Raw genomic sequence first — 26,298 nt, 5'->3', positions numbered from 1 at the left:
CGTCACGGGCTGCAGCTTCCGCAGCCCAAGAAACGGGGGTGTACGCATGCGCGTGCGCCAGCCCTGCCCGGCTTTTCGGTCGCCGCCTGACACCAACAAGGGGGGGGGGGGGAGGAAGCGGCGGCGGCGGCGGCAGAAAAGAGGCCCGTTCTTCCTTCCTTCCTTCCTTCCGGGCGCCTGTGAGGTAGGCCCGGCTGGCCCCCTTCTCGCCCTCCTGGTCGGGACGCGGGATCCTGCCCAGCCTCCTCCTCGGGCGGGTCGGTTCCCCCCTCTCCTCCTCCCCCCCCCCGCGCCCGGTCCGCCGGGGAGACGCGGAAGGGAACCGCCGGGCTTCGGCTGCCCGGGAGAGGAGGAGCGGGAGCTCGGCCGGGAGGGCGGGCCGTCCCGTCCCGGGAACGGAGCGGCTCCTCCCCCCTCCCCCCCCTCCCCCCCCCCACCCACCAGCCGGTCCGGGTTGCCGGCGGAGGCCAGAGGTGGCCGGCCGCCATCGCCGAGGCGGCTCCGAGGGGAAGGGGGCGTCCCGCCGGAGGGTGGCGCGAGCGAGGCCTGACAAGGGGGCTGCTTCTCGGTTCGGCAGGGCCTGCCGGATCGCCCTCCGGAGGCACCAGCGGCAGGGATGGAGAGCAAGGACCCGGAGACCGAGATCCACCCGCTGAAGAACGAGGAGGGCAAGGCGGCGGCGGCGGAGGGCAAGGGCACGGCCGCCCCGGGGGCAGGGGGCCTCCCCAGGAAGGCCGGGCGGCTCTCCCGGTGGCGCACGGCCGCCTTTTTCCTCTCCCTTTTCCTGTGCCTGCTGGTGGTCTTCGCCTTTTCCTTCATCATCCCCTGCCCCGTCCGGCCGGTCTCCCAAAAGACGTGGAGCAGGAGTTACGACAATGCCGGTAGGTCTCTGGGCACCGGGAGGGAGGGAGGGAGGGAGGGCCTCGCCCCCTCCACCCGGGGCCTGCCCTCTGCCTCCTGCCCCCCCCCCGCCCCCAGCTCAGCTCCAGCCCCCCCACCCCCACCACCCCCGGTTCTTCTCTCTTGGCAGCCACGTACCCGTTCCTGGCCTTGGCAGACGTGGACGGGGACGGCGTGCAGGACGTCCTCTTCGCCTTCCAGGCGGCCGCCGGGCACCTCGACCACCACCGTCGCTCCTTCAACGGCTCCTGTCCGGAGGCGGGTGAGCGACAAAGGCTGCGCACCAGGCGATGCTTGGCCCGAGGGGGGGGCAAACGGGGCCCAGCGCTACAGAGGGACCCCGGAAGGGCGCTGCTGTGAGGGAAGGGAAGGGGCTGTGCTTCGGGCAACGTGGCTGGTGCCACGCGGCTGCTGACCTGCCCTCCTCTCTTGCAGGCTTGGCTTCCCCCTGTGCCTTCGTGGCTGCCCATTCAGGCACCAATGGCAGCACGCTCTGGGAGAGGCCGGTGGGGGAAGACCTCCTGCTGATGGACTGCACGCTGGAACTGACGAACACCCCGGCCTGCCTCCTCATTGGGAAACCTGACTTCTTGGCCGCCCTCGACCGGAGGACAGGTGGGCCCTGCTAGGTTCTCTGCAGAACCCTAACCGTTGGGGGGGGGTTCCCTCTCTGTGTTTCTGGCCCGAGGTGCTCAGTAGGGAAGGCAGGCAGAGCTAAAAGAGCACCAGGAACGGGATGAGCCAGGGAAAACCCAGGCACCGGCTGACCTGGCTTCCCTTCCTCTCTCCGACAAGTATCTGAGTTGGATCGGCTCCTGCTCGGCATGAAGCTTGGACAGGGTGATGATGCTACGGGGATGAGTGGGGTTTTGGGTGGGACAGATGTGAAATGGCAGCCTCAGAAACACAGCCAACAGCCACCCCAGGTGACGCTTCCAGTGCCCTGCTGGGTTTCTGGAGAGGGAGTGGGGAGGCCACCAGGTATTTGAACACCATCTTAGGAGTCCCCATTTTGCAATTAAAGGGCCTCATCTTTGCTCATTCTGATGCTTATATCTAGGCGGAGAACGCTTTTAGAATTGTTTGTTCCTGCAGCTTGGGCAAAAAAGATCGGGTGCTTCAAATGCAGGAAAAAGTTACAAGAGATGCAGTTGTGGTAGGCAGGGTGTTGTTTCTCATGACAGAGGTCTGAAGGATGCCAGAAACATCCAGGAGTGTGCACAGGGGGGGCCACTCTGGCTAAGAAGAGTCATACCTCTTCCATATCAGCTTTTTTTTCTCTCTCTCTGATTGTTTCAGGTCAGGCTCTGTGGCAGCAGGTGGTTGACTTTGGAACCAATTCCACAATACTGAGTCCCCTGCTGAAGATCCCTGATATCAACAAGGATGGTGTGTCTGATCTCTTGTTTTTTACATCAACAGGAGGGAAGGTAAGGCTTCATGCACTTTGCTAGTGATACAGAAAAAATTAATTCCTCAGAGCTGCGGGTTGCATCTATTGCAGCCTCAGTATAGCTGGCTGGCGGGGCTTGGCTTCAGAGAGTCCAGATAACTTTTTGTTTCGGGCAAACTGGAAAACATGGAAAGGTTCTGGCCAGTCTCTCTGCCCGAGTGCCGCCTTCCAGCAGAAGCCCCCCCACCTGTTGCATCATTAGGGCACTGCTGTGGGGTCCTGGTGACCCAGGGAGGGGGGAAGTTGCCCACCCAGAAGAGACCAGCCCCACAGATGAACCTCATTCACGTCAGCCATCCTCAGGTTTGGTGGTGGTGGACCACTGAAGGCCCTGGGGCGCCAATAGGGAGTATCCTTTTATTGGTACTTGTCCTTTCCTGAATGGGACAAGGAGGAGCTGCTTCACATGGCTGAAGTCATGCCAAGGGAGGAGCCTCAGGTAAGGGGTAAAGGCATTTCTCTCTCCAGTGGTCACAGGGGCCTCTCACTGCCAGGAAAAGAGGTTTGTCCTCCCCCACCAAGAAGGGACTTCAAGAGCTGATGGGTGGCCATTTCTTTCTTGGGCAAGGAACTCTGTTTAATTTAATACTGTCTCCTTAGGTGCCCGGGTGGCCTCTTTTTCTTTCTTGCTAAGTGTCTTTACATACAGTTTTTCTTCTCTTCCTGCTTTACAGTTTTTTCTCCCTGGTAGCCCCAATTTCCTGAAGCCCTCAGGCCCATTCCTGTGGCCACAACTTGCTTTCTTTGCCCTTTCACCCTTAAACCAACTGGTTGCCTCCCGTTCTCGTGCCTATTTTGGGGAGCAGTAAGATTAAACTTAAGCAAACCCTAGCACTCATTCTCTTTGCAGGCCTGAGGTGGAAGGTCGGCAGCCGCCAGACTGGGCTCCACCTTCTCACCCGTCCCTGGCTCTTGTTTTCTCTGCAGGTGACATTTTTATTCTGTTCTGGCTCAGATGGCCGTCCGATTGGGGCCAGCAAAGTCCTGCATCTGCCAGGGTGCCGTGGCCATCTTCTGCACCTGACCAAGAGCGGTGCCCTCTATGTGCTCTTCTATTCAGGTGGGTCCATGGGTTTCCTGGGAGGAGCACTGTCTCAGTGAAAGCAAGGGGTCAGTGATATCCCTCATCCACTCCTGGGCACGAGTGGTGGTGGGTATCGTTTGCCTGACGTGGTTGTCCCCCCCCCCCCCTCTCTGCTCAGTAACAACTGTGTATGCCTACTCGGTGGAGGAGCTCTTCCACATGGTCTTGGAAGACCATCATAGCACTGCCCTGAAGGAGGACCCACACTGGGAGCTGACCATTGACAGAACTACCCACCAGCTCTCCTTTCTCAGGTACTTCCCTCCTCCCTGGGGGCTTCTGGCCACCATTCCACCTCGCTGTGTCTGGACATCTGGATCAGCCGCTGGACTGGGGGGGGTCACACATCCAGCCGCTCAGCATCCAGCTTCCAGCTGCTTTGTGGGAGCCACCAAGCAGAGGGCAGGAAGGCAGTTGTTGCCCCTGTTGCCTTTGGTGACCACCAGGGATTGGGAGGCAGGCGTTTCCTTTTTTTTTTTTTTTTTTGTACTTTTTATTTTTTATAAGGGATAACAGAAAGGAAAAGGGAATTGGGATTGATGAGGAAGAGGGGAGACAATAACATACTTTCATCCATTCTGTACCTATTGCCATATCAAGATTTTAAATTATTCTATTTACTCTTTTCTGCCTTCTAGATTCAGTTCTCCTTTCAATATGTACTGTTCACAAGCTGCCTGTTGATTCTGTCCACTTGTTAAATAGATCCCATCTTTCTGTTGCCTTTTGCAAGGGATAGTCCTTCATGACTTCTGATAAAATGTCCATTTCGGCTGTTTCCCGTATCTTTTCAATAAGATCTTCTTGTTTCGGTACCGTTGATCTTTTCCAATTTTTAGCATATAAAATTCTAGCTGCCGTAACTATGTATATAACTATATAATTCTTTGACTTATCTATATTTTCAGGTATCATACTCAATAAAAACAGTTCTGGGGTTAATGGCACTTTACAGAGCAATATTTGTTCCAACATTACATGCACTCTTTTCCAATATTGTTTCGCTACTCCACATGACCACCACATATGATAATAGCTTCCCACTTGTGATTCACATTTCCAACACTTATTTGATACATCTGTATACATCTTTGACAATTTTTCTGGGGTCATGTGCCATCTATAAAACATCTTATATATATTCTCTTTAAAGTTCACCGATCTTGTAAGCTTTATATTATTTTGCCATATTTTCAGCCATTGATCAATATCAATGTTATGCCCTATATTTTGTGCCCACTTAATCATACATTCCTTAACCATTTCATCTTGCATCTTAATTTCCAACATATAATTATACATTTTCTTAACAGTTTGTTCTTTTGAACCTAATAAAAGTTTGTCAAAAATCGTTTGCTCTAAGTAGAAGCCTTCTATTTTATCTTTTGTATATCTAGATTCTAGCTGTGCTGTAGGCCACCACTCTATATATATATTCTGTGACTCTAGCTCTTCTTTAGACTTTAGTTCACCATCCTTTTTTAATAGATCTTGATATTTTAAAAAGTTTGTTTTTGTCATAAGACTGGGTTGGATAAAGGCCTCTAACGGTGACACCCATACAGGTATTTTATAATAAATTTGTTGTACAATTTTTCTCCACATTCCCAGTAAAGCTCTTCTTATCATATGTGAATTAAAAAATTTTTGTTCTTTGTCCTTTTTATACCATAAATAGGCATGCCAGCCTAATTGCAAATCATGTCCCTCCAAGCTAAGTAATCTATCGTTTTCTAGAGTTATCCATTCTTTTATCCAATCTAGAATACAAGCTCTATAATACAGAACCCAGTCAGGAAGACCAAAGCCACCCCTCTGCTTAGCATCTTGCATTGCCTTAATTTTAATTCTTGGTTTTTTACCTTGCCATATAAATCTCATGATTGTCTTATTAAATTCTTTGAAAAATGACTGTTTTAATATTATAGGGTTTGACTGAAATAAGAATAGGATTTTTGATAAAATAGTCATTTTAATTGCTGCAATTCTTCCCAACAACGATAGTTGTAATTTGTCCCATTTCTCCAAATTGTTCTGTATCTCCTTCATTAGTTTCATGTAGTTATCTTTGAATAATGTACTTGTCTTCTTTGTAATTTGTATTCCTAAATATCGAATTTTCTTCTCCTCATGAAAGTTAGTCTTCTCTATTAGCTCTTGTCTTTCATGTTCTCTCATGTTTTTGGTAAGTAATTTAGTCTTCTTTTGGTTTATTCTCATTCCTGCCATGTTACCAAAAATTCTTAACGTTGTCATCAGGTCCTCTATTGAATCCAATGGTTCTTCCAGTATGATAACTAAATCATCCGCAAAGGCCTGGAGTTTGTAGACTTGACCTTTCACTTTTAATCCTTTCAATTCTTTTTTGTTTCTAATTTGTTCGTTTAGTATTTCCAGAGTCAAAATAAACAGGAGTGGGGAGAGTGGGCACCCCTGTCTAGTACCTTTCTGTATTTGGATTTCTTTTGATAGTTTGCCATTAATTTTTACTTTTGCCTTTTGCTCCGTATATATTGCTTTAATTAGTTTCATAAATCTTTCTCCAACCTGCAGTGTTTTCAATGTGTGCATCATAAAATTCCAGTCAAGATTATCAAATGCTTTTTCCGCATCCAAGAATGGGAGGCAGGCGTTTCCTGAGCTCCAGGAGGATGGAGCGGGATGGTGGTGATAAGAAGGCCTGAGTCCTCCTGGGGCCCAGCAGCGTCTAAACGCTCTGTCAGGGAAGGGGAGGGAAGGGAAGGACTCTGCACAAAAGCAGCCTAGCCCTTCTCCTGTCTTGGTGTCCTCCCTGTTGTGCCGATGTGTAGCAATCCAGGTTTCCAGGCGGGGCTTCTTCCCTGGAGAGGCTGCCGGGGGCTGAGTGTTTGTAGGGAAAGGAAGAGGGGGATTTTGCATGGAAAGAGAGTGGATTTTCTTTCCCTTCCCTAAAATTTCAGTGTGGGAGGAATGGACGCTCAGGTTGGCTCTCCAGACTTCAGCCGTGTCCTCTTTTGCTCTTTTGCTTCTCCAGCACCGGAGAGATCCTATCTTTGGCAGAGGTGGCCAAAAAAGCGGGGGCCAGCCTTTTGGTGGCCAGGTCCGGCATGCTGGAGCTGGTGGATGGGCAGCGCCTGGGTTCCATGTGGGTCACGGACATACCCCACATCTGGAGGTAACACTGGCTAGAGCAGACGGGGAGGCAGGATCTTTTACAAGAGCGGCTGCGTCACTGGGAAATGACCAGCTCCCCCCCCCCCGGGCATGGCTGCCTAAGACCCCTTGCGCTTGTTCTGTCTGCCCTAGCCAGGTCTTTGGCCCCCTGTGGAAAAGATGTGGCCGGCTCCATCTCCATCTGTCCCCATCCCTTATCTCTGGGTCCATGCTACGAGGAAGGCACCTGTTTGCTGTGGCTCTGCTCAAAGCTTCTTTTGAGGGGGCAGAGGATCAGCCAGGCTGATATCTGGGGGAAGGCAGGAGTGGAGCTGGTCTCACACGCCCCATCTGGAGCCTCACCTTGAACGGAGTCAGGCCCCCTGACACCCGTCTTCTCACATCCCTCTTGCAGGGAGCCAGTGCTGGGGTCTTTCTACCCTGACGAGGTGGATGTGCTCATCGAAAGCCAAGTCTCGCCCACGAGGAAGAAGGTCTTGGAGGGATTTAAGAAGGGGCAGGGGGGTTGGATCCAGGACCCATATGCACTAGGTGCTCTGGGGAGCCGATAGCACATAAAGCACCAAGAGGAAATCTAGGTTGCTTCAGTCGGGCAGCAGGAGGCTCTTTGCAGGAAGGCGAAAAGGGCCTCCTGGAGACGCACCTTAAACATGACTCCCTTTTCCCCTCTCTCCCTCCCTCCTCTATGTGTGTGTGTGTGTGTGTGCGCGCACACACACACACACACACACACACACGCACGCTCCTGTGCTCACTTGTGCTCTTGGCAGGTCTTGATGGTGGAGGGGGCCTCTGGAGACATTGAGTGGGAGGTGGAGCTGCTCTCCCAAGAGGACAATCCCAGGGCAGCCACTTTGGCGACAGCTGATCACAGATCGGCCTTCCTTTTCTGGGGCCTTTATCCTGAGAACACGAATGGAACGGTGAGTAGACAACACTAAGGCTCTGCCGTGGTCTTGGTGGGTCTCACTGGCAGGGCTGTTTGCCTTTTTAAAATCCATGTACAACCTGTGAATTCACATTTTAAGGCCCCAGTTTTGAGTGCTGGGGAAGAACCCCTCTCGTCCTCCCACCCCATCCTCGGGCACTCAGCCTGAGTCCAGTTGACCTTTCCCTCCTTCCAGGGGTCCTCTGAAGAGCCCCGCCCGTGGCAACCCCAGAAGCTCTACCTCTTCCACCCCTCTCTCCCCAACGTCCTTTTGGAGATGAGCAACAGCTCCGAAGCCATTGTGGCCTTTGAGGGTAAGGGCGCTTCCCTTGCTTGACCCCCTCCCTCCCTCCCTCCCTCCCTCCGCCCTGCCTTGCCTCTCTGCCACCCCCTCTTCTTCTTCCTTCTCCTTTCTGTGCTCCAGGGGTGCTCTTTGAGCACAGCCGCCATGCCTGCTACGTGCTGCTGACGGGGCCGCAAGCGGGCAGCCCCCCCGGGAACGTGGGCCTCTTGAAGCGGAAGCTGAAGGAGGACGTGGCCAGCAGCCGCGTGATCTGGCTCAGCCGGCTGGCCCAGGACTCTGACCAGAACATCCGTGACCGTTTCTACCGGATGAGATACCGCAGCCTCCGCTGAACTCTGGCCAGGAGACCAGGAGGACTCGGGCGGAGCCTCTCCCCCAAGCTGCCGCTGGGGTGGCCTCCATCCCCAGGTGTGGGAAAGGGGACAGAGGTGGAGTTGTCTGGGGGTGTGTGAGCAAAGTTTGGGGCTGCGCAGGTGGGCCTTCCTTGGCACCGGCTGCCTTCCCAGCACCTTCCTGCCCTCATCCAGGGTCGCAGGTTCTTTTCCAGGATGGTTCCTATCGAGAGTGTATCTATGTGTGTGTGTGTGTGTGTGTTTGCGCCCCTCACCAGGTACATGTTTGTGGCAGGCGAACGCCCTGTCCCTTGACTGACATGAGCAGCGTTGGAGCCTCGTTTCCCCCAACGACCAAAGAGACCTTTTTTGTTGCCAGGTGGGGAGCCCACCTGTGCCCTGTCAGCCCTCCAGCTCAGAGGCCTCAGAAAAGTTCTGTCTCCTTCCTCGACCCCCCTCCCCATCGCTGCCGCTTCCCAATGCCAGCTTTGCAAGCAGGGGTCCGGCCGCAGCCTCTCGCTTCACCTGAGTGGCCCTTTCAGAGAGGCCGGCAGCCGGAGGAGCGCCTGGGTGGACGCAGGGGCCTGGCTCTGCCGAGCCACTCTGCTGGAGGACAGGGCCCCGCGCACGTGCTCCTGGGGTGGCCTCCCGCCAGCCTAGGACAAACCGCATCGGCGAGGGTCTCCTGGGGCCCCAGCCGAGCTGCTTCCTCTGCCTGGCCTCCTCTTCCTGCTCCGAGCCCTTCAAGGAGCAGCCTTTTCCTCGGGGCTCCTGCGGGGTGGGGGTGATGGGGGCTCACAGACGCAGGTGGGGCTTTGCAACGGTAACAAACTGCCGCTGGGGTCTGGCCACCACTGCCACTGCAGTCGGTTGAATAAATCTTACTTGTGATCCACAGTTTCTCTGCTCTCCCAGTCCCACCATTACTTAGCAGGAGGGGGGCAGGCACTGGCGTGACATGAGGCAGGAGTTGGTCTTGAGGAAGAGAAATGAGTGGGAAGAAGGTGCGGGCAGGGCCAGGGAGGGCTGGCTCTAACTCACAGCAACGAGTCCCTGGAGGAGGACACTTCACCACAGGCATGTACGTCAGAGGGAAATGAAAGTGGACTTTCCAATCCATTTGCTTTGGGCATCCTGCCTGGTTTTGCTAGGCGAGTGGGGGGGGGGGGCAACCCAGTGGCTTCGGAGGTGTTTTTTTCCCGTGCCTGACCCATGAGCCCCTCTCTTGATCCCTGGGGCTGTGGATAACAGCCACATTGAAAAGGCAGGCTCCCCAGCGTGGCATGAGATGGGGTTGCCACCGGTAGGGGCTCCTTGCCAGCGCTGCTGCAGAGACTATGGTGTGCCCTTGAGGTTGCAGTGCCCCCCTTCACCCAAAAGGGCTTTCCAGCCATCTGTTTGGGAGCAGCAGCCAGAGAAAGTTGGATTAGCAGAGGGGAGGGTGAAGGCAGCAGGGGATGGGGAATTAGGGGAAGGAAGGGAAGGAAGGAAGGAAGAGGGTGCCAGACTGAGATGGTCAGCCAGGCCAAGGTTTGAAGGGCTCCGCTTAGACTCTCCTCGGACCCTGTGAAGAAAAGCCACCAGGGGGGTGGGGGCTGGATGAGCCCCATCACCTTTTCCCTGGAGGGCTAGGGAGGCACTCCCTGTCTTTTCAGGACAGTGAGGCTAAAAATGTGTTTTCCTGCCTGGGTTTCCTTTCCAGCCACTAATCCTCTTAAAGTGCAGCTTTCAAATATGTGGGTATGGGTGTGGGGTGGTGGTGATGGAAAGATTTGCAGATGATCCGAGAGTATCTTCTCTCAGTAATGGATGTTCCCTTCAAGTGGGGCAGGGGAGGAAGCCCTCACAAAAAACAGAGGAGGCCCACCTGGTCCCAGTGGCTGTGCTTCTGCTCCTCGCACCTCCCGTCCAGGGCTCAGCGAGAAGGGGAACCTCCCTCCCCCCCCGCCCCCCAACCCCACCCCCAGAGAGACAACGAGAGAAGCTGCCCCTTGGTCTGCTAAAGGGCTTTATTTCCTGCCGGTCCATAGAAGGAATGCATGGGAGGGGAGGCGTTCCTGCAGAGGAAGGAGGGGCAGGAGGGCACCCTTGGAAAGGGGCAGAAGCCGAAATGCAGGATAAGGTCGGGGGGGGGCATGGACAAGAATTCCTGAGGCAGGGGGACTTGGCCAGAGGAGGAAAGGGATACCCCAGATATCGGGGGGGGGGGGTCTGGCCAGCCAGGCCTTCGCTCCCTATGGCTTATATCCAGTTGCAGAGTAAATGGTGAGAAGAGCAGGAGAGACGCAAGGTTTGCTCAGAGTCCAGGCTGGGGCACCATCAGGTGTGTGTGTGTGTGTGTGTGCGTGCCCCTTGGTTCTCATGTTGTGGGAGTAGGGGGGAAGAGAGGAACGGTCTGCCTGGTGAGATGGGTCGGGAGGGGACACATTAGCTGCCCCCCTCCTCCGAAGGGGTCTCTGTAGGGTCCGAGGGGCTCTTGGCTTCAGCCTTCTCATCGGGATCCCCCGGAGCCGCAGGGATCAGGGCTGCTGGGCTGGGGCTGGCGTGTCGGGGCTTCCGCATGAAGGGGAAAACCCTGGAGGGGGAAAAGTGTGTTCACAGAGAACACGGCGGCCCCCTTTTGCCCCAGCATTGAAGGTCTCTGCTGGCGGCCCCCCCAGCAGCGCGCCCCCCACGCTCACCTCTTCTTGGTCTCTGGTGGGACAATGGCCTCCGCCAGCAAGTTCTTGTAGAGATCCGACTTGAGGAAGCGAGGGTAAGAATCCTGGCCAAGGGGGGGAGAGAGGGAGCTGCAGGGAGAGGACCTCGGGGGGGGGGGGTCCTGAGCACCAAGAGGGGCTCCCCCTTGGCAGAGCCCTCTTTCCTCACCGGCCCTTGAGAGCAGCGGGGGTCCTGTGCCCATGGGCAGGCTGCCCCCCTACCTCCCGCCCGCCCGCCCGCACCTTCTTCATCAGCATATAGATGTGCATCTGGGCATCATCCATCACGTAGCGGTGGGGGGTCTTGATGCCTTCAAGGGTGCGCTCCATGGTCTTGCTGTCAATGTTCACCCACCGAGTGGCCCCGGGGGCCAGGAACTGCCTGGAGGAGAGAACAGAGATGCAGGCAGGAGGCCGAGCGATCCCCAGGGCAGAAGACTAGCAGAAAGGAGCGTGGAAGGGTAGGGCTGTGGACTGGGGCTCCGTGGAGCAGGATGAGGTCGGTCAGGCCAAAGGGGGCAAGGAGGAGGCCACCCCACCAGGGGGGACACCTGGCTCCTGACCCTGGAAGAGTCAAAGCCATGGGTAGCTGCCGCCGGCCGCTGTGCCACTAGACCTCCTGCTCATCCTCGGGGGGGGGGTTGCCTATGCTCTGAACTGGGAGGGGCCCTACTCACTGGTAGATGGACTCCACGATCTCCTCAATGCGGGCCTGCTCCCCATAGCGCAGCTCTTCGCAGGCCTCCCAGAAGCTCAAGTTCTCAGCTAGCGGGAGGGGAGGGGAGGGGAAGGGAGGGGGGGTCACTCAGGGGCTGAGGCAGCCTGAAGGATGCAAGGCAGCATGTCCCCAAACCGGTGCTCCTCCTTGGGAGATGCCCTGCCAACCCCCCCCCCCCCAAAGAGAGGCCCCGGAGACGGCGCTCACCACTGAACTCTTTCTTGAGGAATTCCAGGAGCTGCGTGCGCCCAAGGGGATCGTTAATCAGCTCGCTGAAGCTGAAGCTCCATCGCTCCACACGCAGCTTGGTGGGTGCCGTCACCCTGCGGGCAAGGCAGAGAGTGGGGCACCTGATGGGTATCCAGAGGCCCCAGTGCGCAGGGCCAGAGGGCAGCCATTCACAAAGCAGGGAGCCTCTCTCTCCCCCCCCCCGCCGCCCAGTCTCCTATCCTGCCAAAGAAAGCTCCTGGTCCAGACAGCCTCCCCCCCCCCGTGCCCTCTTCCACCCCCCAGCGATGGCAAGAGGGTCCTTACGTGGGGGCATTCATCGCCCAGTAGGTGGTGTCGTCCGTGATCCAGGGGTTACTGGGGAGGCAGCCGGACATGACGGGGTCGTGGGGGACGTACTGCTCATTGAACTTGACGTACCTGCAAAGGCAGCGGGAGGGAGGCCGGCCGGCCGGGGAGGCCGAAGGGCCCGTTCTGAGCAGCCCACGAGGGGGGGCAGGATGGGCCCCACGCCAGAGAGGCAGGGAAAGTTCAGGGCGGAAGTGGCAGCTCCCCAAAAATGCATTCAAGCCCTTCGGGGTGGAAATACCAGAACGAACATCTCACAGCAGAGGCCAAAATGAGAGAGCCGAGGGTGGCCGAGCAGCTTCTCCGTGTGGCATTCAATACCTTCAATTCTGGGGGAGGGCAGGAGGGCCAGAACTGCCCACAGCCAGAACCCTGAGGTCCCCTCCTCCCGCTCTGAATCCAACCCTCCCACCCCACCCCCCAGTTTCGTTGCACTCACCCTTCCAGGCAAAGGGAAGATTTGATGCGTGTTCGGCTCATGGCAGCAAGGAAGTAACGGATCTGTATTCAAGCAAAGGGGAGGGGGAGGCACTGGAAGCGACCCCACCCTCAACAACCTCGGGCCAGTCAGAGCCACTCTGAGCACAGGCCCCACTGCGGGCGGGCAAAACCCTCCAGAGAGCAGGACTGTTGTGGGGGCGGGGGGCGGGGGAGAGGGCTTTTTTTTTTTCAAGCCCCGCAGGGCGTCAGTCTCTGGAACCTGCCAATGCCCACCTCGTCGCCCTCCTTGCCCTCTGCCACCCTAAGCCCTTGGAGAGAGGATGCCATGCCCTTCCCAAGCGAGCAAGTGTCCCTTTCCTTCTGCCCACCCCACCTGGATGCAGATAGCCCCCCACCCCCACCCCACCCTTGCTGTGGCCCAGCGGCACTCACCTCCCGCTTGTAGTAGTCGGCATTCTTCTCCTGCAGAGCGGGGGGGGGGGGAAGGGGGAGAAGGGGAAGCAAAAGTGAGTGTGCAAGGTGGGGCCCCCCATGGCTTCCTTCACACTTCTCACCAAACAGGCAGGCAGAGGCTGCCTTGGCCCAAGGTGGGCTCGTTGCCCATCTGCGCCACCAGGAGCCCATCGCCCCCAGCCAGCCCTGGAGTTTGGGCCAGCCGAGCGAGCGTCACTCTCTTGAGCACAGCCCGACCCCTTCCAGTACTCAGGGTGCTTCCTTCCTGGTTGTAGCGGCCCCTCCCATTGAGACCCCGATCCAGACCGAGCCGCCCCTCCCCCGCTGTCCCCCCTCCCATTTCCCCCACTTTCAGCTGTGAGTTAGTAGTCTGGTTAGTGACTTACGTGGACAGACGGACGGACAAAGCAGCACACAGAAGAGAAAAGAAAACAGAGCCCCCCCCACACACAGTCAGTAGGAACATCCGGGGGTGGGCAGGAGGGGGATGGAGGCAGAACAAGCAAAGAGAACCAGGTACTCCCAGCCCCTCCCCCCTGAGAAAGGACACAACCCCCCCCCGCCCAAGAACAAGGAGGGCCATCGCCAGGTGGGGAGCACCCATGGACCCCCCTCCTCAGCTTCCCACAGAGACAGGACAGGGCAGACATGGGTGGGTGAGGGTTAGTGGGGGCAACACACAACAATCTCTGCCTCATTAAAAGGGATCCCAAAGTAGGGGAGGGGGCATCGTGTCCATCCCCCCCCCCCCTGAGTGCCAATGCTCTTGTGCACCCCACCCCTCCTCCCTCCACCCAAGGGCTGGACCAAACTTAGGCTCTCCTGCTGGGAGGGGAGTTGATCTTGCAAGGGGCCACCAGAGAATGACCAGACCGTCCACACTCCACCTGCACATGGGTCTGCCTGTCATTTTCTCCACCTCTGATGACCCGCAAGGGCCATCCTTGGCAACCCAATCCTGGCTGCCAAGCGAAGGGAAGGGCAGGGGAGGGGGTGGCTTTGCTCAAGAGGCCAGTTGCCCCCCACCCTGCATCTCCTTACCAGCTGCACCCGTGTGCCCTGGCGGTTCCTCCGCTCTGGGCCTTGGTCCATCAGGTTGCCAGTGCCAGGCTGCAGACCCAGGAGAGGAGAGGAGAGATACCTGTCACTCAGTGCTTCCTGGGGAGTGGACACCTCCCTCCCTCCCTCCCTCCGTCCCTGCCTCCCTCCTGCCAGCCAGAGGGCTGTTCCTCCCATGTTCCTCTCAGGACCGGCCCCCAGGACCACAGAGCACAGGGAGATGGCCTCCTGAACAAGGGAGGCCATAAAGGCAACACTTGCTTGAGAAGGTGGACCCCCGCCTTGCCTCTCCACCCCACTATCGTATTGACCAGCCTGCAAAGCCCCCTCAGACGCTGGACAGAAGCCACTCCCTGCCCCCAAGCTTGCCCGTGACTGTGTTCAATGGGGCCGAGAGAACTGCGTGGAGACGAGGCAGGTGAGAGTTTCTCAGGAGCTTCAGGCTGGACGGCCGCTGGCGGCCTCTGCTTCGGTTTGACCCAACCTGACACTTCTCCTTCAGGCCAGTCTGGATTTCAACTCAGGAGTCCAGAGTCCAGCTTCCTGACTTGGTCAGAAAGAGGATTCCAGGGGGTGGGGTGGGGGGGGCTGGCGGGCAAAGGCCCTGTGCTACCAGAGCCTTGCTTCTGCCTTCAGAGAAATATGCGGGAGCGATGCCAGGCTGGCTAGCCTTTTCTTGAGGGGGACATGGTCAAGAAGGTCCTGTCCTGAATTCTCTCCCCCCCCCCACCGGTCTGCCCTAGGCAGTACAGTCAACAGTGAGAGCTGGCAGGAGGGCCTGTCCGGCCACCCCTGAGCCCAAGACCCAAAGGACAGGGGCTTCCCTGGGTGGGTGAGGGGCCAGCCGTGCTTACCGGGGGCCTGTTGACCAGCCAGAAGGCCTGTTCCTGACACTCGATGACAATGCGGTCGCCCTTCCTCCGCTGCTTGGCTGCCCTGTCGGAAGGGGGAGCAGCATGAGGGCCTCAGGAGCCATCCGTCCATTTCCCCCACCCACCCGTTGCCCCATCCCTCAACAAAGGTGGCGGCTGCAGGGGGGGGGATTTCCCTGACAGGCTCACCGGAGTTGCTCCCGTGCTTGCATCACCACAAAATCCCAGGTGTGGTTGATCCTCTTGTGCAGCTGGTTGTAATCCTCCTGCAACGCAGCAGATGGATGGACAGAAGGACTCACAGGCAGGATTCCTCCCCCTGCCCCTTATGGTGCTAAAGAGAGAAGACTGCACCCCTGGCGTCCTTTCTTCCCTCCAACCCCCCCCCCCATGCTCCCCACCTGCTCCCTTCAGGGGGCTTGCCTTCTCATGCTGAATCAGCTCCCCTTGCTTCCGGATGTTCTTCTTGGCCAGGTAGACGGCTGCAACAGGAAGAGAGGCCATAATGGGGACCTCTTGGATACTGGGGGTGGGGTGGGGGCAAGCCTGGGAGAGAACTGTCCTGACACAGAATTAAACCCCCCACCTTACTCACCATAATCAAGCTCTGTGGCTGGCCATTTGGTGCTCATCCAGAAGTATGGAGTCTGTTGAGAGCGAAGGAAGGAAGGAAGCAAGGAAGCAAGGAAGCAAGCAAGGAAGCAAGCAAGCAAGCAAGCAAGGAAGCAAGCAAGCAAGCGAGGAAGCAAGCGAGGAAGCAAGGGAGGAAGGGAGGGAGGAAGGGAGGGAGGAAGGAAGGAAGCAAGGAAGCAAGCAAGCAAGCAAGGAAGCAAGCAAGGAAGGGAGCAAGGAAGGGAGGGAGGGAGGAAGGGAGGAAGGAAGCAAGGAAGCAAGCAAGGAAGCAAGCAAGGAAGGGAGGGAGGAAGGAAGGCCTCAACCAGGTGGCCAGTAGGCAAGGGGAAGGAGGCCATGGCTTTGCCTGAGAGGTCAGCCAAGCCCCTGCACTGGGACGGGCCACCTGCCCCCCCCCCCTGCTCGGGGCCTTCCTGGAGACTGGCTAAGAGCCCTCAAGCAAGCCCAGGACCCTTCTGTGGCTTCCTCAGGCCCACCTGGAAGCGGTAGGGCGTCTCATCCATGCGCAGGACCAGGTTGCGGGGGTCCTTCAGAGGGTAGATGTAGCCATGCTTCACAATCAGGTTGCCCAGGTGCAGAGACTCTGCAGGGGGGGGGATGTCAGCTGTACTCACCACTGGCTGGGGGGGGCTTCTGCTTCTTCCACCCCACCCCCACCCCACCCACAAGCTGCTGGCAGAAGGACCTGAGCAGACCAGGGCTTTGCAATGTGGGAGGGGGAAAGACCTCTCCCCCCCCCCGCACACAAGTATCCAGTGACCACTCCTCTGTGTTTGGCCTGAAGAGAGCGCCGGCCACGGGAGGCCTGGACCCGTTGCCTGCGAGGGTGCAAGAGCTCTGCCTGTGCCCACGCACGCACCACACCCTGGCTCCAGAGAGAGGCATGTTGAGCTCAAATACTGTACTATCAGAAGGTCAAGCAATGGTGGCCCACAGGGCCTACTTGAGAGGAAGAAAGATCCCTGCAAGAGTGCCTGTATATGCCCTGGGCAAAAGAGGAGGTGGGCACTAGGCAGACAGGCAGGGCAAAGGGGGGAAGGGGGGCTCACCCTCTTCCGAGATGGTATATTTCTGGACTAGCCACTCCACAATGTCGCTACCTGAGGAGGAGGAGGAGGCTGAGAGAACACCTGGCACAGTCCCACCTTCATAGGCAGCCCCCCTCCCCTCCCCTCCCCGCCAGCCCTCTCCCTCTTGAAAGGATAACTGGTCCCTTCCACTCACCCACCTCTTGGGTCTCATCACCACCATCTCCACTGCCACAAGCACCCGCCGGGGGTGGGCTGTGCCCCCTGCCCCTTGCCCCCTGCCCGATTTCATCAGGATGAGGCCAAATCGCAGCAAAACGCAGAAGGGGCTGAGCCAGCCCCCTCCGGACTCTGCTTGCTGCCCCCCCCCGAGGGACCCGGGCCATTCCCTGCCCAGGCACCGCTTGGGACCCCTTGGAAGGGGGCGCTTAGGACCGAGGACAGAGGCCCGGGGCACCTCCGCCCCACTCCGGGGCCTCTTTCCAACCGGCTCACCTGTCATGGCGTGCGGGATGACCGTGATGAGGAGGCGCTGGTTGCGCATCTTGATGCCCATGTCGGGGTCCTGCATGCCCACCACCACGCGCTCCATCTGGGGGGGGGGAAGGAAGGGAGGCGGGCAGCCGAGCCTCGTCAGCCCCCACCCCACCCGCCGCCCCCGCCTTCCCTGCTCCTTTCCAGGGGTCCCGGTGGAGAGGACGTCCGGCTCTGGGAGCGCGGAGCGGCCGGAGCGAACCTGCCCCCGAATAAACCCTGAGCCCCCACCCCCAACGCCACCCCACCCACCTTGGACAGGCAGGGCAGCTGCAGGCGGGGGCTGCCCCCCGAGCGGAGGGCGCTGATGGTCATGGCGGAGCCCGGCGTCGTCGGCAGCGGCCGGCCGTCCCGTCCGGCGGGGCTCCCTCCCGGGCGGCTCACCGCTGCCCCCTGCCGGCCCGACCCCGGAGCACCAGCGGCCGCGCGTCCCCGAAAGGAAAGCGGCAAGCCGCGTGCCTGCCCCGGAGGGAAGGGGGACACCTCGGAAGGCGGGGGGGGGGGCGCGACTCAGGGGCCCCGAGGCAGCCTCCCTCCTTCCCTTTCCCTTCCCCCCCCCGCGCTTCCCAATCAGCCTAGAGACGCCGGAGAGGGCCTGAGCGCCTTTATTGGGCTTGAACCAGCACAAGACCAGAACGGGGACGGGGGTGTCTTGGAGGGCGGCGGCGAGGGGGGGCTCCCTGCAAGGGGCTCGAGCGCTTGGACTTGAGCGCCGAGCCGCGGAGCCGATGCCGTCGCTGCAGGCTGGGCGAGCCCGTCGTCGGGTGTCCCCCCCCCCCCGTCCCCGGCCGGCGGAGAGGGGCCGTCTTGCCCCGGCGGCGGCGGGTAGCGACAGGCGCCCCCTCGGCGGACTTTCACGTACTTAGTTGAGTCTGGAAGGCGATAAATCGGCGGCGGGTCGGAGGACAGTCTCCCTGGGTGGGACCCCCGGCCGGCTCCGCGCTCCGCTGGCCCTTTGGCCGATCTTTGGGCGCTTGCCACCCTGGCCGCTGAAGCCCAGGCGGGCGGTGGCGCAGCACCGGGAGGGCAGCAGCGGGGCCAGGGGCAAGAAACCAGACTCTCTCCCTCTCCGCCCCCCCCCCAAAAGTGGTCTTGGAGCACCATCCCAAGCTCTTCACTTGTGCCCCGCCGCCTCCACTGGCAGGGCCACCAGGTTGGGCTGGCAGCAGGAGTGGTTCAGGACGGGGGCCACCTTACCATAATAGCCCCCCTTTAAGGCAGTACTCCTGCCCGGCTTGGAAGGGGCCCAGGGCCCAGTGACCAAACTTGCCCCATGAACGGCCCCCACTTATATCATCAGAGGTACAGTAAGATGATGGTGATGATATCACCATCATCATACCTCTGTCCAGCTGCTCCCTCCAGGCTTCTAGAGGGAATGGGGGCAAAGCAACACAGGCGGGGCCTTAACCTGCAGGTCCAGCACAAAGACAGGATGGACCGTTGAGGGGCCTCACGCTGAGAGAGGTCCAGAAAGAAAGAACTAGAAACCGGGCCTTCTCGGCAGTGGCCCCTCGACTATGGAATAGTCTTCCAACAGAGATCCGCCTGGCATACTCCCTGGGCGTTTTTAAGAGCCATTTGAAGACTTGGCTCTTTAGGCAGGCCTTCCCTTCTGCCAATCCTTGAATTCTATCTTTTTTGTTCTATCATCCCCCATCTTGAACACACTATTTTATTGATTTAATTGTTTAATGATTATTTTGTTTTATTGTATTTTGTATTGTATTGTATTTTATAATATTTTATGACATTTGTAAGCCGCCCTGAGTAGACACTGTCTAGGGGTGTGTGGGGTAAAAATCAAATAGATAGATAGATAGATAGATAGATAGATAGATAGATAGATAGATAGATAGATAGATAGATAGATAAATAAATAAATAAATAAATAAATAAATAAATAAATAAATAAATAAATAAAGCAGAATGCATATTTCTCTCGCTGTGCAGCCTCCACACTAGAGATCACTTCCCCAAAGTATCTGGCAGGGAGGGAAAGGAGAGGCGGAGGTGTGTGACTCTGAGCCAGGAGGAGAAGGGGGGAAGGAAGCGGGGGCCCCAAAATATAAAATTCAATTTAGAAATTATTTTCATTTGACATAATGCAACTCTACCAAACCATGAAATTTTCAGTTTCTGATATTCCTTTATCCTTCCACTTGTCTCTGTTTTTAATCTATCCAGCTTCTTCTCTCCCCCCTTTCCCCCTCTCCCTCTCCCCCTGGAAGGAACAGGAATGGCCGGAGAGTTTCTCTCACCTTGTCCTGGACTGAGGCGCCTGCACCGACCGTGGGCCAGCAGCAGCTCCACCAGGCGCGCGTGCCTGTACTCAGTGGCCCAGAAGAGGGGTGTCCTGCAGCCCCTGGCATCCTGGAAAGCAAGGAGATGAGCCTGTGGGGGGTGGGGGTGAAGGCCTGTTGGCGCAGTTGCCCCCCAGCCAGCGCTTTCCAGCAACCTCAACAGCGGGCATGGCCCACACCTGTAGAACTGGGAGCGGGGAGGTGGACGGCTGGCTGGACCTCAGCCGGGGCTTGGCCACACAGCCCTACCTGGCCCTGGAGGGCCTCGGTCCCCTGCATGAGGAGCTGGAGGGCTTGGTTGTAGTTGCCCTGCTTGGTGGCGCCACGCAAAGGGCTGCCTTGGGCTGCCTCCTTCTGCCTGTCTTTGTCCTGCAGCCCAAAGCAATACACCTCCAAACATCTCCAGGAGCCCTTCCCTCCCTCCCTCCCTCCCAAGCAACAGAAGCAGGTGGGGGGGGGCAGCTCCACACACACACACACACACACACACACACACACACACACACACACACACACACACACACACACACACACACACACACACACACACACACACACACACACACACGTGTTTGTGAACACTCCTCCCCCTCGCCCCTGAGCAAGTGAGGAGAGCACTCAGTCCCAGCTGGCCACGTGTCAGAGCCGGCCACAAAGTGGGGCAGAGGAGGCTGTTGGGCAGAGGCCTTATCTCGCCCCCGCCCGCCCTGCCCCGCCCCGCCCCACCTGGCAGCTCCTGGCTCCACAGCTTTGATTTGGGCACTTTCTGCCCCAGACCAACATGGGCAGCTGCTCCCCGCGGCAGCACCTGCTCCTTTTGCTGCTGCTGCTGATGTTGGTGCAGCTGGCGGCGGCTGTGGGCACCCAGGAGGGCGCAGGCCTGGCCGAGAAGCTGGCCCCGGAGGCATCCGCTGAGCGTCCCCCAGAGGAAGAGGAAGAGGAAGAGGAAGAGGAAGGCGTCCTGGTCCTCAAGGAGGAGAGCTTTGCCCGAGCCCTGCAGAAGTATCAGCTGCTCCTGGTGGCGTTCTGTATGTGTTGCCTGTGCCCGGGGTGTGGGGTGTGTGTGAGGCTGCGGCCCAGCCCAGCCCAGCCCAGCGTGTGGGCTCTTTGGGAAGGTCGTTGTGGTTGGCGGGTGGAGCCGGCCCACCCGGAGAAGCCGCAAGGTGAAGGGATCCCGGTGCCCGGGGTGTTCCAGTCACTTTGCTCCACCCGTCTGGCTTCCAGGGGGCTCCCGGGAGGGAGGCGGCTTCCTCCTCTCGCCCGAGTGTGTGTGTGTGTGGGGGGGTGTGTGTGCTCAGCCTCCTTCCAAGGGCCCTCGGGGCCACAGGTCTGGCTCACAGCAGCCTCTGTGACACCCATGCTGCACGGCCGTCCCTCCGCCCCCCTGGCACGAGCCAGTCCTGCCCCCCCCCCCCCACATCCTGTTCAGTCACAGCTCTCAGGTCACCCACTGGAAAAGCAAACAGGCCCAGAGAGAAGCCAGGCGCCACCCACCGTGCCACCTGGGGGCACGACTCAGGCAAACAGGACCTGCCAGCTGCCCCTTATCAGCGCTGTTCCCCCTGAGGCAGATATGGAGGCGAGGGCGGGGGGGGGGCGCAGCTCAAGGGGGTCTCTTGAGGACTTCAATGGCCAGGCCTTTGAAGTGGGCCTCCCCCCCCCCCCCGCGCGTTCCTCCACAGAAATCACTTTGCAAAAAGGCTTTGAACCAACCTCTCTGACCATCAGAGGATGCTGCGGGTGACTTAAAATGGGGTTGGTCTCCTTTCTGGCCCCCAGGTGCTCCCTGGAGCGAACTCTGCCAAGCGCTAGCCCCTGAATTTGCCAAAGCTGCAGCGGTGCTGCAGGATGAGGCCCCGAGGCTGAGGCTGGCCAAAGTGGATGCCACGGAGGAGCGGGCCCTGAAGGCAGAGTTTCGGGTGGCTGGGTACCCAACCCTCAAGCTGTTCCGAGGCGGGAACCGCAACCAGCCCACAGACTACAGAGGTGAGGGCCAGAGTCCTTGGGGGGGGGCAGTTGCCCCAGCTGGGGTCACCACGCAGTGGTGGGCCACCCGTGGCTGAAAGATGCCCCTCCTTCCTCCTCCCTTCCTCTGAGCGAGGCCCCTTCCTTGGCAGCCCTGCCCTTCGCTCGGCAGCTTCTCCGTGAGGGGCACCTGCACCAATGCCCCTGTCCCCTCCCCCCCGCCTGCCCCCCGCCTGCCTTCCCGACCCCCTTCCCTGAGCGCCCAGGGACCCCCTCCCCCCACGGCAGCCCCCTCCCCTTTCGGGGGTCCCTCCGACGATCTCCCCCAGCCAGGATGGGGAGAGTGAGGCAAGCCGGCCGGTCCTCCCGCCGACCCCACCTCTCCGCCTTGGCTGTCCCCGTGGCAGGCGAGAGGGAGGCCGAGGAGATGGTGCAGTGGCTGAGGCAGAAGGCCGGGCCCAGCGCCATCCTGCTGGAGGACGCCGATGCCGCCGCCGCCTTCCTGGATGCCCACCCAGTGGCTGCCATTGGATTCTTCCGCGTGAGTCTCGGGCCTGGGCCCTCCGGGCTCCGGAGGCTTCCCTGGCCAGGCGGGTCTTGGCTGGGCTCCCCTGTGGTGGGCAAGGCTCCTGCCAGGCTCTCCTGTGGGTGCTGAGACGTGGAAGCCCACCCCCGCCCACCCCTGTGGGTGCCGCTCTCCAGAACGGGGGTGGGGGCTGGAGAAAGATGGGGTGAGGTTTGGGGGCCAAAGGGAAGGCGCCTGGGGTGGGTCTCTGAGGACCCCGGGGCCTGGGAGGAGCAGAGGGGCCCCGGGAGGACCGGCCCTCCTCCATGTTGACCCCCCATCGGCTGGCCGACCGGCCGTGGACCTTCCTCACGGCCTCTCTGCTCCCCTCCCTCGGCTTCTCCGCCCGGCAGGACCGGCTGGAGGAGAACGTGGGCCTCTTCTACAAGGTGGCCGACCTTGACCCGCTCGGCAACGGGGCCATGGCCCTCACGGACCGCCAGGAGCTCTTCGAGAAATATGGCGTTGTCGCTGGGGAGGTGGTCTCCCTCTTCCGGAAGGTGAGGGGCCCCTGCCTGGGAGCCTGGAGGGAACAGGCAGCCCCCCCTGCCATGGGTGCCCCCCTCCCTCCCCGATGGGGCATTTGTCGCAGAGGTGGAAGCCCATGCAGAGACGGCCCTGCGAGGGCCTGGGCTGCAACCCTCTCCCTCACCCCCCACCCCCCACCCCCCCACGGCACAGCAACACACTCTCCCCTCTGTTCAGCATGGCGATGAGCCCCGAGCAGACTTCCAGGTTGATGAGGAGCTGGGTCTGGATGAGGCCGAGCTGGCCCACTTCCTGGCCGTGCAGAGTCTGGAGCTGGTGATGGAGTTCACGAGTGAGGTCTGACTTTACTCTCTTTTGGGAGGTGGGTTGGAGAGGGTTCCCTGCCCCCCCAATTTGGGATTCCCCCATGGGATTCCCTCCTCCTCTGCCTGCAGATGGGGGCAGCCTAGGCGTGGGTGCTCCAGAGCAGCAGCCCCCCCCCCGGACACCATCCTCCTGGCTCTCCTGGGACCAGCCGAGCTTGGCCTCGGCTCTTCCCCAGCAGCCTTGGTGGTCCTGACAGCACTGGTCCCCTGCCCCCACCCACCCATGGCTCCCCCCTCCCCAGCTCTCTCTCTCTCTCTCTCTCTCTCTCTCTCTGCCGTTCCTTAGAACTCCTCCAGGATTTTTGGGGCCAAAGTCCCCAACCACCTCCTGCTCTTCCTCAACAAGACGGTGGCCTCCCAGCTGGAGCTCCTGAGTGGTTTCCGAGGCGCCGCGGCCGCCTTCCGGGGCCAGGTGAGGGCCCGTCCTGTCCCTCTCAAGTGGCCAGGGCAAGGGGGGGGTGTCAGTGGGAACGCTTGCTTGCTGGTCCACAAGAGGGGAGCGAAGGGAGGGGAGGCCAGAGGATGCCTTAGGGCTCGTGGTGGTCCTGACGTCCAGTCCTCTCCTCCAGCGCCCGTCACTTGCGGCAGCACTTGTCACCGGGGGGCGGGGGGGCGCTTGGTCTCTCCCCGGCAGGTGCTGTTTGTGCTGGCCGACGTCAGTGGGGAGGGGGCCAGCCTGCTGCAGTTCTTTGGCCTCCAGCCCGACGAGGTGCCTGCCATCCGCTTCATCCACATCGAGACCAACACGAAGTATCGCTTGGCCACCGAGGGACTGACCGGGCTGTCCATCCGTGCCTTCTGCCAGGCTGTGCTGGAGGGTAGAGTTGAGGTGGGACGGGGGGGGGGAGCAGTCTGATACAGAAGTGTGGCCAGGATGGGATTTGGGGGGGGGGGCTTAGCAAAGGCCACTTGCGAGGGGTTCCAAGGCCCCGTCTGGAAGACGACTCCCCAAGGCCAGTGCCAACCCTGAGGATATCATTTGCCCAGTCCACCAGTAGGGGAGGGTTGCCAAGGCTTGGCAGGACTTGGCCCTAGCAGAAGACGCTGGGGATTTCCCAACAACTCCCCCCCCCCAAGGCTCCAAGCTAGCCAGTCCTCAGCACCACCTCCTCTTCCTCTTCCTCTCTTTCTCTGGCAACTTGGAAAGTCCAAGCACCCTCTCCTGCCGGCATCCCCAGAGCTCTTCTCAGAACTGCAGAGACCTGCCCACCTCAGCTTCCTCCTCCCGCCCTGTTTTGCCTTCCAGCCTCACCTGATGAGCAGAGAGGTCCCTGAGGACTGGGATCGGCGACCAGTGAAAACCCTGGTGGGCAAGAACTTTGAGCAGGTGGCCTTTGAGGAGAGCAAAAACGTCTTTGTGAAGTTCTGTAAGTGTGCTGCCCCCTTCGGGGCCTCGGGGGGGGGCGTTGCATCCAGCCAAGCCAAACCTTGGTGGAACTGATGCCCCGTCTGTGCAAGCCAGCTGACCAACGGTCATTGCCGCCTCCTTCCTGTTATGCCCTCAGCACCTGCTGAGAAAAAGACTGCCTGCCTGCACCCGGACCAGGGATCCACAGTTCCCCACCTAGGGCGGCCAATCACTGCAGGTCAACCAATGCCACATCCCAGACAACTGATACTTTTTAAAAAGCCGTTTTCATAGCAATAGCTGTGTTGGTCTGCAGTTTACAGTATTGCACTAGAGCGGGAAAAGTCTTCAAGGGCAGCCCCACACTGCATACATGGCAGTAGTTCCAGTTGGGTGCAGCCAAAGTGCTTGTTCGCTGAGCCAACTCCTGCCATCTCTAGCCAGGGCTGCAGCTGATGAACCGGCTCAGGTGACCGCTTGGTTTATTCTCCCCCAGATGCCCCCTGGTGCCCCCACTCCAAGGCCATGGCCGCTGTCTGGGAAGAGCTGGGGGAGAAATACCAAGATCACAAGGACATCATCATTGCCGAGATGGATGCGACTGCCAATGAGGTGGCTGAGATCACAATCCGGGCGTACCCCACTCTGTACTACTTCCCTGTGGGGCAGGAAAGGAAGGTATGGTGGCTGCCCCACTTGGACTTCGGGGATGGGCAGCCTGGGAGGGAACCAAGCCCCCGCCCGCAGCCCAGAGAGAAGAGGCCAGCAGCTGCGTGGGGGGGGGGGGCAGGGGGGAGCCTGCGCAGGCCAAAACCACACCCCCTCTTCTGCCCCAGATGATCGAGTACAGGGGCGCCAGAGACCTGGAGAGCTTCTCACAATTTCTGGAGAGCAAAGGGGAGCTTCCAGTCCAAGTGGACAAGGGGGTAAGTGCCACCGAGTGGGACCCCACCCCCACCCCCACCCCCACCTCCAGACAGCTGGGTTCTGGGGCTGCGGGATTTGTGGGGCTGGGATCCACACTGACCGTCCACTTGTGTCTGTCCACTCTGGCAGTGGGTGCAGAAGACTAGTGCGGCCGGCCAGGAGAGGAACCGAGGTTTGTTCTTGGCTTACAAGAAAAGCCAGGCCCTTCTTTCATGCAGGAGGCACCAGTAATGATTAATATCAGATTAACGATCCGCCACCCTTGCCAGGGGGTGCCCTGGGAACTGGCCCACTCAAAACAGGCCCCTCCAACTGCTTTCCTGCCCGCAGAAAACAGAGACGGGGGGGGGGGGCTCCTTTTTCACCACCGTGGCTTCCACTATGAGCTGAAATGGAGAGGAAAGTCTTCGGGAGGCTGGCGGAGGAGATCCTGGTTTTGAGAGCCTCTGGGATAGTCCCCCTGCAGGCACTGCAAACCAACATGGGCTGGGGGGGGCAAGGGCACAGAATCCCTGCCCTGTCCCCACCCTGTGCCGAGGGAGAGAGGTGTGTGGGGGGTTCAATCTGGGGCTGAGATCTCCAGCTCTCTTCCCTTCTGCCCTGCAGTCTTTCATTCGGACCAGGAGAGAAACTCTTGGGCCTCCTCCCTGGGATGGGGGGCAGGGCAGAGGCCAAATCCCACGGGCCTTGGGGAGGAACTGAGGCCCACCAAAAGGGCCGCTGCTGGCAGGGGCTCACCCTGGGACTCAGGAGGCCGGCTTTCCTGCTGACCCTCTGCTCTGGCTCTCCAGGGCCCCAAGACAACCTCTGAGGAGCCAGAGAACCAGACAAGCCCTCCCGACCTCCGAGAGGAGCTATGAAGTCCACGCCAGCCACAGGCCGCCGTGGGGGCTTCAGTGGACGGATGGCCCCGAAGCCTAACGAGAACTGTCACCAGTTGGCCTTGAATGTCAGAAAAGCCACCGGCAGTGGCGATGGGATCAGCTGGGGAAGAGTGTAATCCGTAATAGCACATTGGAAACGTTCGGCTCAGTGCTTTCCTTTCTTCTGGAACTTCCCTGGTGGGAGGGGTGAGGTGCCCCCTGCTAGACATGATCCGCAAGAGGCAGGAGAATGAAAACAACTCATTCCCCAGCAACGCCAGGGAAAGAAAAACTGCCCAGAACACC

The 26,298-nt window shown here is 59.3% G+C and overlaps 3 protein-coding genes across 7 annotated transcripts; 2 read left to right on the top strand and 1 right to left on the bottom strand.

Moving 5' to 3' along the window:
* The first annotated feature begins 22 nt into the window (after positions 1-22).
* On the top strand, positions 23-9,051 carry FAM234A (family with sequence similarity 234 member A). 3 transcript variants are annotated; one of them, XR_012081694.2, is made up of 13 exons: positions 23-184; positions 578-881; positions 1,031-1,162; positions 1,336-1,515; positions 2,200-2,330; positions 3,281-3,413; positions 3,556-3,691; positions 6,451-6,591; positions 6,985-7,063; positions 7,361-7,513; positions 7,715-7,832; positions 7,943-8,230; positions 8,433-9,051. XR_012081694.2 is itself a non-coding variant. In XM_072982447.2 (12 exons), the coding sequence occupies exons 1-12, from the start codon at positions 47-49 to the stop codon at positions 8,152-8,154; spliced, it is 1,857 nt and encodes a 618-aa protein (XP_072838548.2). In that variant the 5' UTR covers positions 23-46; the 3' UTR covers positions 8,155-9,051. The 3 variants fall into 3 exon arrangements, 2 of the variants coding, with proteins under 2 accessions (XP_072838548.2, XP_072838549.2); XM_072982447.2 differs by having other exon boundaries at positions 7,943-9,051; XM_072982448.2 differs by lacking the exon at positions 23-184 and adding an exon at positions 194-546 and having other exon boundaries at positions 581-881; positions 7,943-9,051.
* A 1,094-nt stretch (positions 9,052-10,145) lies between these two features.
* On the bottom strand, positions 10,146-17,710 carry RGS11 (regulator of G protein signaling 11). Of its 3 annotated transcripts, none has more exons than XM_072982451.2 (17): positions 17,420-17,710; positions 17,129-17,225; positions 16,655-16,705; positions 16,082-16,188; positions 15,568-15,619; positions 15,396-15,454; positions 15,162-15,238; positions 14,955-15,036; positions 14,083-14,151; positions 13,021-13,044; positions 12,587-12,648; positions 12,106-12,219; positions 11,779-11,894; positions 11,531-11,618; positions 11,097-11,235; positions 10,836-10,918; positions 10,146-10,729 (listed from the first exon to the last, which is right to left on the bottom strand). In XM_072982451.2, exons 1-17 carry the CDS (start codon positions 17,480-17,482, stop codon positions 10,582-10,584), a joined length of 1,431 nt encoding a protein of 476 aa, XP_072838552.1. In that variant the 5' UTR covers positions 17,483-17,710; the 3' UTR covers positions 10,146-10,581. The 3 variants fall into 3 exon arrangements, with proteins under 3 accessions (XP_072838552.1, XP_072838551.1, XP_078237490.1); XM_072982450.2 differs by having other exon boundaries at positions 13,021-13,050; positions 17,420-17,708; XM_078381364.1 differs by lacking the exons at positions 15,568-15,619; positions 16,082-16,188; positions 16,655-16,705; positions 17,129-17,225; positions 17,420-17,710 and having other exon boundaries at positions 13,021-13,050; positions 15,374-15,396.
* A 1,743-nt stretch (positions 17,711-19,453) lies between these two features.
* PDIA2 (protein disulfide isomerase family A member 2) lies at positions 19,454-26,154 on the top strand. The gene is made up of 11 exons (XM_072982449.2): positions 19,454-20,498; positions 21,250-21,456; positions 21,843-21,976; positions 22,354-22,500; positions 22,706-22,825; positions 23,141-23,266; positions 23,489-23,683; positions 24,101-24,221; positions 24,699-24,880; positions 25,039-25,128; positions 25,921-26,154. Exons 1-11 carry the CDS (start codon positions 20,252-20,254, stop codon positions 25,987-25,989), a joined length of 1,638 nt encoding a protein of 545 aa, XP_072838550.2. The 5' UTR covers positions 19,454-20,251; the 3' UTR covers positions 25,990-26,154.
* The last annotated feature ends 144 nt before the right edge of the window (positions 26,155-26,298 follow it).

The sequence above is a fragment of the Pogona vitticeps genome, chromosome 13, assembly GCF_051106095.1.
Source record: "Pogona vitticeps strain Pit_001003342236 chromosome 13, PviZW2.1, whole genome shotgun sequence".
NCBI classification, from domain to species: Eukaryota; Metazoa; Chordata; class Lepidosauria; order Squamata; family Agamidae; genus Pogona; species Pogona vitticeps.
Note: the sequence above shows the minus strand (reverse complement) of the source record. Positions and strands in the feature narration are given on the sequence as shown.

What these genes read in the sequence shown, in the direction of transcription:
- PDIA2 (XM_072982449.2), top strand. Translation starts at nt 20,252, where the DNA reads ATGGGCAGCTGCTCCCCGCGGCAGCACCTGCTCCTTTTGCTGCTGCTG. An exon ending in CCAGCCCACAGACTACAGAG is followed by an intron (nt 21,457 to 21,842) that starts GTGAGGGCCAGA and finishes TCCCCGTGGCAG; the next exon opens with GCGAGAGGGAGGCCGAGGAG. An exon ending in CTGTGGGGCAGGAAAGGAAG is followed by an intron (nt 24,881 to 25,038) that starts GTATGGTGGCTG and finishes CTTCTGCCCCAG; the next exon opens with ATGATCGAGTACAGGGGCGC.
- FAM234A (XM_072982447.2), top strand. Translation starts at nt 47, where the DNA reads ATGCGCGTGCGCCAGCCCTGCCCGGCTTTTCGGTCGCCGCCTGACACC. An exon ending in CAGGAGTTACGACAATGCCG is followed by an intron (nt 882 to 1,030) that starts GTAGGTCTCTGG and finishes CTCTCTTGGCAG; the next exon opens with CCACGTACCCGTTCCTGGCC. An exon ending in TTACATCAACAGGAGGGAAG is followed by an intron (nt 2,331 to 3,280) that starts GTAAGGCTTCAT and finishes TTTTCTCTGCAG; the next exon opens with GTGACATTTTTATTCTGTTC.
- RGS11 (XM_072982450.2), bottom strand. Translation starts at nt 17,482, where the DNA reads ATGACCATCAGCGCCCTCCGCTCGGGGGGCAGCCCCCGCCTGCAGCTG. An exon ending in ATATACCATCTCGGAAGAGG is followed by an intron (nt 16,189 to 16,654) that starts GTGAGCCCCCCT and finishes CCCCCCCTGCAG; the next exon opens with AGTCTCTGCACCTGGGCAAC. An exon ending in GGCTGGTCAACAGGCCCCCG is followed by an intron (nt 14,152 to 14,954) that starts GTAAGCACGGCT and finishes CTGGGTCTGCAG; the next exon opens with CCTGGCACTGGCAACCTGAT.